The following is a 12,005-nucleotide window of genomic DNA, read 5'->3' on the forward strand; positions in this document are numbered from 1 at the left end:
AGCATTGCCTTTGTTATCCTTAAGCCACTTTGTTACCATTTTGGCAGTATGCTTCGGGTCATTGTCCATTTGGAAGACACATTTCCGCCCAAGCTTTATCTTCCTGGCTTATTTCTTGAGAAGTTGCTTCAGTATTGCCACTTAATCTTTTTTTCTCATGATGCCATCTATTTTGTGAAGTGCACCAGTCCCTCAGCAAAATAACCCCACAACATGATGCTGCCACCCCCGTGTTTCACAGTTGGGATGGTGTTCTTAGGCTTCCAAGCTTCTCCCTTTTTCCTCCGAACGTAATGATGGTCATTATGCCCAAAAAGATCAATTTTAGTTTCATCAGACCACAGGACATGCCTCCAAAAATTAAGGTCTTTGTTCCTATGTGTATTTGCAAACATTAATCTGGCTTTTTTATGTTTCTTTTGGAGTAATGGCTTCTTCCTGGCAGAGTGGCCTTTCAGCCCATGTTGATACAGTACTCTTTTCACTGTGGATATGGATATTGACACAATCTTACCAGCTTCCGCCATCATCTTCACAAAGTCTTTTGCTTTTGTCCTGGGATTGATGTGCACATGTCGGACCAAAGCACGTTCTTGGACACAGAACCCGTCTCCTTACTGAGCGGTATGATGGCTGGACATTCCCATCTTGTTTGTACTTGAGTACAATTGTTTGTTCAGATGAATTAGGCACCTTCAGATATTTTGAAATTGTACCCAAGGATGAGCCAGACTTATGCAATCCACAATTCTCTTCCTGATATCTCGTCTGATTTCTTTAGACTTTCCCATGATGCTACACAAAGAATCAGTGTGTTTCAGGTGTGCATTAAAATACATCCACAGGTGTGTCTTTAATTAACTCAGAAGCTTCCAAACACATGACATCATCATATGGGCAGTCCAGAATTGTTTAAAGGCATAGTAATCTTAGTGTATGCAGTAAGTAATAAAAATGCTTTGAAACATTCTCTCTCTCTCATTATTCTGGCATTTGGCAAATATTAAAAATGATGATAATCCTAATTGACTTAAAACAGGAAAGGTTTATTCTGATTTCATGTCAGATATTGAGAAACATGCATGTGTTTTTTTATATATAGTGTATGTAAACTTCTGGTTTCAACTGTAACTACTTAAAGAATGAAATCTCTAATAGCCGTATTTTATTCACACCGTAACATAGACATCAGAAGGTGAAAATTAGAAATTTTTCCATTTCATTTGAAAAAATTAACTGATTTAGAAATTGATTGAGCAACACATGAAATAAATTGAGATGAGGTTTACCAAAGGCTGGAAAAGTAAGTACTATTGAAAAACAGCTGGACAATCAATTTTCAACTGAGTAACATTACTGTCTATAAAAAGAGCATGTTAGAGAGGCAGAGTCTCTGAGAAGCAAAGATGGTCCGAGGTTCACTAATCTGTGATCAATTGGTTCTAAATATAGTTTAACAATTTCAGAAAATAGTTCCGCAACGTAAAATTGCATAGACTTTAAATATCCTACCATCTCCAGTACAGTAGTATCATCAAGAGATTTTGGAGAAATCCTTGTTCACAATGTTACGAGGCCAATGGGCAATATTGAATGCTCTTGAACTACAGTTCCTCAAACAGCACTGTATTTAGAACAGGCATGATTCAGTCAGCCATGTCACTGCATGGGCTCAGGAATAGTTCCTTAAGGGTACCCGGGTCTGAATGAGAGTCTCCTCTTCTCCAGACCTGGGTACCATCCACACATTGAATCGCTTCATATCCGCGTGTGCTCATGTAGTGATGCGGATATGAAGTGTTTCAATGCAAGTCAATGGCGGCAATTAGGCTGCGTGTCCGCAAAATTAATGGACATGCTGCTTATTTTTCCGCTATCATAATCCGCAGCGCAATTTTCCGCAGCATGTGCACAGCACATGCGGATTATCATTGGGGACCATGGGGCACGTATTACCAAGCTTTTTTTAAGCATTTTCGCTGCGGAAATTACGCGGCAAAAAAGCTTGAAAAACTCATAGTGGGCACTTAGCCTTAATCATTGTCTGTGAACACAGATTGGCATACAGTCCACAAATGCAAATTAAAGTAGTTGTCCAGGTATGTCACGAAAGCCTGTAGTCTGTATTTGGCAGCAACATGTGAATACTGAGAATTTGCACAGTGCTCACTGTCAGAGTTCTTTGGTGCCAGCGCCAGAAGTGGGCAGTCATGACAAACAAGTATGAAATATGGATACTCCTTGCCACATTCCAATTGTACGTGTGCAGCCTTGCTTATACTTGCGGTCACTTGCCCACATAGTCTCACTGCCAGCACTGGAGAATCTTGACAACTCGTGCTGTGCACGATGTAAGGATTCGCAATTATGCAGTCACTTAGAGTGACTGCAGATTTTCGTGCCAAACTTGAACAACCTCTTTTGCATTATGCAAAGAAGAAGCCATATAGCAACACAATTCAGAAACGCTGCCGTCTTCTGTGGGTCAGAACTCATTTAAAATGATCTGCGGCAAAATGGAATACTGTTCTGTTTTCAGCAGATAAATTAAAATATTTTTTTATGGAAATCACTGATGAAGTGTCCTACTGACTCAAGAGGAGAGGGACCATCCAGCTTGTTAGCAACGTACAGTTAAAAAGCCAGCATCTCTGATGGTATGGGGGGTGCAGTGCCTATGGCTTGGGTAGCTTACTTCTCTTGAAAGCCACTATCAATTCTGAGCTTTATTCAGATTTTTAGAGCAACATATGCTCCATCCAGACAATGTCCATTTCAGAGAAGGACATGGTTATTTCAGCAATGTTTGTAAAGGTGAGAATTGCTAGCTCACCATAGACGGTGGCTTGGAACCTCACCGCTTTCCTAGCACGCTTTGCAAGTCCAAAGAAAGAATAGTTCAGCTCAAAGAATGTATATTAACATTTTTTTCAAAATGTTTAACATTAATATAAAATATTTTGGAACAAAGCACTGAAGAAATGTTAATATACATTCTTTGAGCTGTACTATAATTTCTTTGGATATTACAGCAAGACAATGCTAAACCACATACTGGATCCATCACAACAGCATGGCTTCTCAGAAGAAGAGTTTGGGTGATGAACCCGCTGACTGTAGTCAATGACCTTTCTCAAAAAATTGGCACATTATGAGACAAGCAATCCAGCTAAGATGACGCAGGACTGTTGAGCAGCAAGAATTCTGTATCGGACAAGAATGGAACAACTTTCCTCTCTCAAAACTCCAGCAATTGGTCTCCTCACTTACCAGACATTTTTGGGTTGTTGTCTGGGCCCAACTTTTTTGAGATGTGTTGCTGCCATCAAGTTCTAAATGGGTTAATTTTGTTCCATTCAGTTGAAAAATATATATTTTTTTCTTCTTCTGATTTGTGTTCTATGCTCTGCTGTGAATAAAGTATGGCTATAAGAGACATCTAATTCATTGCATTCTTGTTTTCTTCGCACATCATGGTCTACTAGGTTCTATGTCATACCCGGAGGTCATCCTTAGGTCTCCAGTGCCATAGCAATCACCATCTCTCTGTGATAGCACTGCGGAGAGCCCATGGAAAGATAAGAGGGAGCATCTCCTTCTGTCTCACTGTATACATGCTGCTGTCACTTTGATCATGGCATGTAAACAGTTAATTAAGCTATGCAAAATTGGCAGCACTCAAATTACTCTGCTAGCAGGGGTGATTGAATGAATGCTACAAAGTCAGAAAAATCAGAATTCCCAGGTGTATAATCACTGCCCTTTCATGTCCTAATGGAAATTGTCAGTACAGTGACGGTACGTGGTTAATGAACTCAGCGCACTTTATTCCTTCATGCCCTTCATTAGGACTGATGTATGAAATGCAAGTTTTAATGAATTTGGCTCTAATGTCTAATGTCCACACCAAATAAAAGCATTTTGTTAGGATTTTGATTTCACCATCTGTCATTTACAATATTGTTGGATTTTCATTGCTTGAATGTAACTTGCGAAACTTTAACATTAAAGTACTAGGGAAGGGAAAGGGGTAATATAATGTAAATATATGATGTATTAGTCTTATTTATAAAATTCTTTAGTGTAAGTGCTCTTTTTAAAGTAATATTTCTATATCCTGGTGATAGCTCAGGTTAGGCTGTTGATTGAGCTGAATTGTAAAGCCCAAATAATTAAAGCCAAAATAATTATTTACTTGACACAAGTTTCGCTGGTATTACCTGCTTCTTCTAGGTGCAGGATCTGCTACACTCTAAGCCTATTTAACGGCGGTACCTGAATTGACAGCAATTTCAGGCAATTGGTTTTACTCCACAGCAAACAGTGTTGCAGTACACCATTGATTTCAGTAAATGTTTTTAAGGCCACGGCCCCACTATCTGTATTTTGTCAGTATTCGGTCAGTATTTTTTCTCAGGAGTGGGAGCCAAAACCAGGAGTGGGTGATGAATGCAGAATTGGTGACTTGTTTCTATTCGACCTTTTCTCTCATTGTTCCTCACCTGGTTTTGGCTCCCACTCCTGGGAAAAAATATTGACCGAATACTGATAGTGGAGCCGTGGCCTAATGCCTTAAATTCATCAAATGATCATTTTACATTCATTACAACCTATAAAATATTTGTAAACTCTGTGTTCTTAATAATTTGGAACAGTCCATTTTAAGTTATTTTAAGTTTTTAAGTTAATACTGTTATCATTAGGAGGTTGGTCCAATAAAATTTGGTTTATACGCTGAGAATTGTTGATTTGAACATTATACTGACTTGTCTGACTTATCCTTTGCATCGACCATGTAGGAACATCTGTCCAAGAACAATAGCATTTGCATAATAATTTGGAACACTATCCAACTTAGGAATACATAATTATAATTTATAATGATGTAGGAGCTCATAATTGATAAATATATAATAGTTAGTGATGAGTGAGTATGTTTTTTTTTAACCCTTTCGCCAGGTATGCTCGGCCGAGCACCGAGTATTTATAGCGTGCTCGGTGATATGTTTGAATCACTCCCGTGTGCATGATTTGCGACGGTTTGGCAGCTTTAATACATGTGAGAAGTGTGTAAGAAGCAGACATTCCTCACATGTATAAAAGCTGTCAAAAAGTCGCAAATCATGCACACGGGAGTGATTCAAACATAACACCGAGCAGCTATAAATACTCGGTGCTCGGCCGAGCATACTCGGCGAACAGGTTAACAAAACATACTTGCTCATCACTAATAATAGTCCATAATAATATAAAAGAACATGATTCTTTTTTGTTCCTATTATTGTATTGATGTGTTGCCAATTTGAATTTTCTATTGTTGCCGAAGTATGAAATATTCAATAAAATATTTGACTCTTTCGCATTTTAATGTACTGTGCTGTTGTTTCAGACTTATAAAGATTGTCGGTAAAATTTATTGCAACACCTTTTGCCTGTAGATTAATTTTCGTTGGCTGATATAGCTGTCAATTAAGGCACCGCCCTTAAATAGACTGTGAGTGCTGCGGATCCTGCTCCTAGATGAAGCCGGTAATACCAGCGAAACTCGCGTTGAGTAAATCATTATTTAGGCTTAACAATACAGCTCAGTCATCAGCTTTACCTGAGCTAAAAACCAGGATATAGCACTATTATATTAACAAGAGCTATTTCACAAAGGAATTTTGTATTTAAGACTATTAATTGTTAGATTTTATTTACATTTTATTACCCCTTTCTCTTCCCTAGTATTTAAATGTTATTATTTATAGTGGTATGCGCTAGGGATTGAGCAATCAATGTAAATTCACTTGATAGTTAGTAATCTTATCTATTATGATGACCTAAACATTTTCGTTTGTCAATGTTTCATCTCTAAATTGTCATCTAAGAGAAATTACACTGCTCAAAAAAATAAAGGGAACACTCAAATAACACATCCTAGATCTGAATGAATGAAATATTCTCATTGAATACTTTGTTCTGTACAAAGTTGAATGTGCTGACAACAAAATCACACAAAAATCATCAATGGAAATCAAATTTATTAACCAATGGAGGCCTGGATTTGGAGTCACCCCCAAAATGAAAGTGGAAAAACACACTACAGGCTGATCCAACTTTGATGTAATGTCCTTAAAACAAGTCAAAATGAGGCTCAGTATTGTGTGTGGCCTCCACCTGCCTGTATGACCTCCCTACAACGCCTGGGCATGCTCCTGATGAGGTTGCGGATGGTCGTCTGTGGGATCTCCTCCCAGACCTGGACTAAAGCATCAGCCAACTCCTGGACAGTCTGTGGTGCACGTTGGTGGATGGAGCGAGACATGATGTCCCAGATGTGCTCAATCGGATTCAGGTCTGGGGAACGGGCGGGCCAGTCCATAGCTTCAATGCCTTCATCTTGCAGGAACTGCTGACACACTCCAGCCACATGAGGTCTGGCATTGTCCTGCATTAGGAGGAACCCAGGGCCAACCGCACCAGCATATGGTCTCACAAGGGGTCTGAGGATCTCACCTCGGTACCTAATGGTAGTCAGGCTACCTCTGGCGAGCACATGAAGGGCTGTGTGGCCCTCCAAAGAAATGCCACCCCACACCATTACTGACCCACCTCCAAACCGGTCATGCTGAAGGATGTTGCAGGCAGCAGATCGCTCTCCACGGCGTCTCCAGACTCTGTCACGTCTGTCACATGTGCTCAGTGTGAACCTGCTTTCATCTTTCAATCCTGGTGTTCTGTGGCAAATGCCAAGCATCCTGCACGGTGTTGGACTGTGAGCACAATCCCCATCTGCGGACGTCGGGCCCTCATACCACCCTCATGGAGTAGGTTTCTAACCGTTTGTGCAGACACATGCACATTTGTGGCCTGCTGGAGGTCATTTTGCAGGGCTCTGGCAGTGCTCCTCCTGTTCCTCCTTGCACAAAGGCGGAGGCAGCGGTCCTGCTGCTGGGTTGTTGCCCTCCTACGGCCCCCTCTACGTCTCCTGGTGTACTTTCCTGTCTCCTGGTAGCGCCTCCAGCCTCTAGACACTACTCTGACAGACACAGCAAACCTTCTTGCCACAGCTGGCATTGATGTGCCATCCTGGATGAGCTGCACTACCTGAACAACTTATGTGGGTTGTAGAGTCCGTCTCATGCTACCACGAGTGTGAAAGCACAACCAACATTCACAAGTGACCAAAACATCAGCCAGAAAGCATTGGTACTGAGATGTGGTCTGTGGTCCCCACCTGCATAACCACTCCTTTATTGAGGTGTGTCTTGATAATTGCCAATAATTTCCATCTACTGTCTATTCCATTTGCACAACAGCATGTGAAATTGATTGTCAATCAGTGTTGCTTCCTAAGTGGACAGTTTGATTTCACAGAAGTTTGATTTACTTGGAGTTATATTCTGTTATTTAAGTGTTCCCTTTATTTTTTTGAGCAGTGTATAAAATAGCCATAAGAAAAGAGAAAAAAATTATAAAGCGATCAAAATGGCTGAAAAATATTATTTTTGTTATCTATAAATATATTTTAAAATCACTTTATTGTTGATTGACGCTAGTTTTTACAACTGCATCTCCACATGAAAACAGGTATCCTCCTTGATCACATCTGCTGGTTTGAAGCCAGCGATTAATGTAGTTCTTCCTCACAGTTAATAAAACAATGACAATCTCAATAAATTAAACTATAAACTCATTAGTAGCGCGGCTACTTGCTAATTTATTTTCATAGACGATAAAGCCATTTTGGAATGGTGCCAAGATGATAAGCCCATGACTGATTTTTTAACTTGCTCGTACGATGGAGCTGGGAATATTATCGGGAAAGAGCATGACCAATCATATGTTTTTATGAGCCCTGTAAAATCCTGAGTTTATTTCCTTTTTTAATTTAGTATGAAATTGAATCGCACTATTTCAGCCTGGAAGGATCATTTACCACATAAGCTGCTTTCATGAAATCTGTTTAATAAACAGCTCGAGTTTTTCCCCTCTTCAGCGTTTCAGCATAGTGTTTGTTGAGATTTACCTTTTCCTCTTTTTAAACCTTTTAGCTGTTTAATTGCAAAATTTAAAAAAAAATACTAGAATTATCCTAGAATGTAGGAAAGGACCTTCAGGGTCATAGTGTCCGTTGTATAAGTTTTTGTTTTAGAGTGGTCAACCTTTAAGTCATTGTTTTAGAGTTGTTAACCCTTCGATCACAAAGTTTTAAAGATCCTGTATCTGTTCCTTTATTGTACTTGTATTTCGTTATTTTACTCTTTACATTACTTTACTCATTAGAGATAGGTGAATCGATTCGCAGGACTCCAGTCCATCGGACAAGGTCAGTCTGTGACCACTGGTCGAGAGCCCTGTGAATTTCCTCTTCCTGGTATTTCCGGCTCCTCCTTTGATTAGTCGTGTGTGTCTTGTCATGCTGCACTATTGTTGTTGCCCCAGCCCAGTTGATCAAAAAAGGAGCCAGCAATGCCGGGAGCTAAAAGGAGATTCACAGGACTCCCTACCAGCAGTCACAGAATAATCACCTGGCCAATGAACCCAGAATCCTACAAATAGATTTTCCTGTCTTCTGTTACCCATTTAAAGATGTGCAAGTGTAATTTTTGGATATGCATTTCTTTTCCTAAAAAAGTTATATATATATATATAGATAGATAGATAGATAGATAGATAGATATAGATAGATCTTTCCCATTTTAAAATTTTATTTTTGCTCTTTACATGCAAAAAAAATCGTAAAAATAAATATAGTTCTTAAATTGTACATCCTTATGTTTTAGAGTTCTTGACCTTTTTCCAAAACATGACCCCTTGGAACTATGTACTTGTTTGTTAAACTAAGTTTTTTGTATATTGTGGTGACCGTTTCCCATCTGTACTTGTAAAGGTGATATTGGGAAAGAGAAGTTAATTCCTTTGGTACAAGGCCCTTCTGACACAACAGATCTCCACATGAGTAAATGGTTGAAGGAGAGCAGGAAGCCTGACTCTTTGCTTGGGCCCGATTTGATAGCCTTTACAATCCAGGTTCCCAAGCAGATGGACTACTGCCACAGCTCTGGTAAGTGTAAAATCTCTATAACGTTGCGATCATGTTACATCCAATTATCCAATGCTGCTCTCTTGGGAGATTTAATATAAAATGTGCCAAGTGACAAACTGTTCCTGTTTCACATACAGAACACATATATATTGCTGTAATATTACTTCCACAGTCACGCAGTAAGGCATTGGTTCACTGCTTTGAAATGTTTCTTAAGCTAATATAAGCATGGTCAATCGGTTAGCCTTTGCTGCTGGTTTAACTTGAGAAATTACTTCTCGAGACATATTGACAGCGCTGCTATGGGATGTATGCTTTTTTGTTCTGCTCAGTACCCAAGAGCTGGAAGTTGGCAGGAGCCCTTGCTTGTCTTTCAATGAATGTCACTCAAAGTTTCTGTGACACGGCAGCTGCCACAAGTTGTAGGTGACAGCAACTTTTGTGTGACAGTAGCACTCCATAAAAGTCACATAGTTGAACAACACAGTTACACTGACTACTGTGTGTACAAATAGAAAGTGATGCAACTGGAATCTCACAATGGTCTGATCATGTTAATCATATTACCCATAGAGGTCATGTCTTAAAGTGAACCTGTCAGTCGATTCATGCTGTCCAAACCATGGAAAGCATCAATCCGAGCCTGGCGTTTCAGAGCAAACATAGTATATAAAGATATGGCCTGGACCATAGGTTGGCTTCTCCTTGATGATTGACAGGTACCTCCCACGTGTATACACAAGGACAGACTACCCAATCAGCTGCAGCAGGGTGGGGAGAAGCTAGCCGGGCGCAGTGATGAGTCTCATCTCTGCCTTTGGTCTCCTGCCAAATTTTTAACTATACATGGATGCAGTCAGAAGATAATTCATTCCGTTTGTGGGTTGGGCCACATGAATCGATGGGCACATTCCCTTTTAAGCAAATATGTCATTAGATTTTGATGGGGCTGGTGTGTTTATATTGAAAAGCATGTCATGCTATATAGTTCTGATATTAAAATTAGTCTGTTTAAGATTCAGCTAAAGATTGAGGGAGTCCAAGTGTATTCAAAGTCTGCCCACCCTGGCTGATTGACAGCTGCAACTTGTTCTGTGCATTGTGTGGTGTCAGTACCAACAGGAAGGAGGGACACTGAGGAGCTGTCAATCAAGGTAGATGGGTAGAGATTAAGATAAAAATTGCAAAAAAATTATATGCAGCCATTCAGATATGGATTTTTACACTAAGTACACCAGCCTCATCAGGTATAAGAGATCTATTCAATAATGTTAAGAGATCTGTTGAACAATGTATGCAGTTTTTTGAAATCTGTAGACAGATCTGCTTTAAGGAAAATCCACTTTGAAAAAAGTAATGTTTAAAAATGTTTATATATATATGTATATATACAGTACAGACCAAAAGTTTGGACACACCTCATTTAAAGATTTTTTTCTGTATTTTCATGACTATGAAAATTGTACATTCACGCTGAAGGCATCAAAACTATGAATTAACACATGTGGAATTATATACTTAACAAAAAAGTGTGAAACAACTGAAAATATGTCTTATATTCTAGGTTCTTCAAAGTAGCCACCTTTTGCTTTGATGACTGCTTTGCACACTTTTGGCATTCTCTTGATGAGCTTCAAGAGGTAGTCACTGGAAATGGTCTTCCAACAATCTTGAAGGAGTTCGCAGAGATTCTTAGCACTTGTTGGCCCTTTTGCCTTCACTCTGCGGTCCAGCGCACCCCAAACCATCCCGATTGGGTTCAGGTATGGTGACTGTGGAGGCCAGGTCATCTGGCGTAGCACCCCATCACTATCCTTCTTGGTCAAATAGCCCTTACACAGCCTGGAGTTGTGTTTGGAGTCATTGTCCTGTTGAAAAATAAATGATGGTCCAACTAAACGCAAACCGGATGGAATAGCATGCCGCTGCAAGATGCTGTGGTAGCCATGCTGGTTCAGTATGCCTTCAATTTTGAATAAATCCCCAACAGTGTCACCAGCAAAGCACCATCACACCTCCTCCTCCATGCTTCACGATGGGAACCAGGCATGTAGAGTCCATCCATTCACCTTTTCTGAGTCGCACAAAGACACTGTGGTTGGAACCAAAGATCTCAAATTTGGACTCATCAGACCAAAGCACAGATTTCCACTGGTCTAATGTCCATTCCTTGTATTCTTTAGCTCAAACAAGTCTCTTCTGCTTGTTGCCTGTCCTTAGCAGTGGTTTCCTAGCAGCTATTTTACCATGAAGGCCTGCTGCTCAGTCTCCTCTTAACAGTTGTTGTAGAGATGTGTCTGCTGCTAGAACTCTGTGTGGCATTGACCTGGTCTCTAATCTGAGCTGCTGTTAAGCTGCGATTTCTGAGGCTGGTGACTCGGATAAACTTATCCTCAGAAGCAGAGGTGACTCTTGGTCTTCCTTTCCTGGGGCGGTCCTCATGTGAGCCAGTTTCTTTGTAGTTCTTGATGGTTTTTGCAACTGCACTTGGGGACACTTTCAAAGTTTGCCCAATTTTTCGGACTGGCTGACCTTCATTTCTTAAAGTAATGATAGCCACTCGTTTTTCTTTACTTAGCTGCTTTTTTCTTGCCATAATACAAATTCTAACAGTCTATTCAGTAGGACTATCAGCTGTGTATCCACCTGACTTCTGCACAACACAACTGATGGTCCCAGCCCCATTTATAAGGCAAGAAATCCCACCTATTAAACCTGACAGGGCACACCTGTGAAGTGAAAACCATTTCCGGTGACTACCTCTTGAAGCTCATCAAGAGAATGCCAAGAGTGTTCAAGGCAGTCATCAATGCAAAAGGTGGCTACTTTGAAGAACCTAGAATATAAGACATATTTTCAGTTGTTTCACACTTTTTTGTTAAGTACAGTGGTGGCCAAAAGTAGTGGCACCCCTGCAATTCTGTCAGATAATACTCAGTTTCTTCCTGAAAATGATTGCAATCACAAATTCTTT

The 12,005-nt window shown here is 40.1% G+C and overlaps 1 protein-coding gene across 4 annotated transcripts in view; it reads left to right on the top strand.

The window, feature by feature from the left end:
* The window catches only part of VPS13B (vacuolar protein sorting 13 homolog B), a 1,155,013-nt gene that overhangs the window by 337,438 nt on the left and 805,570 nt on the right, over positions 1-12,005 (top strand). For all 4 annotated transcript variants that reach the window (XM_073679617.1, XM_073679614.1, XM_073679615.1 and 1 more), the window contains exon 19: positions 8,876-9,049. In XM_073679617.1, the coding sequence (XP_073535718.1) occupies positions 8,876-9,049 (174 nt within the window). The remainder of the gene's footprint in view (positions 1-8,875; positions 9,050-12,005) is intronic.

Source organism: Phyllobates terribilis, unplaced genomic scaffold (genome assembly GCF_046119375.1).
Source record: "Phyllobates terribilis strain yellow unplaced genomic scaffold, ASM4611937v1 Scaffold_4__5_contigs__length_816908805, whole genome shotgun sequence".
In the NCBI taxonomy this organism is placed as follows: domain Eukaryota; kingdom Metazoa; phylum Chordata; class Amphibia; order Anura; family Dendrobatidae; genus Phyllobates; species Phyllobates terribilis.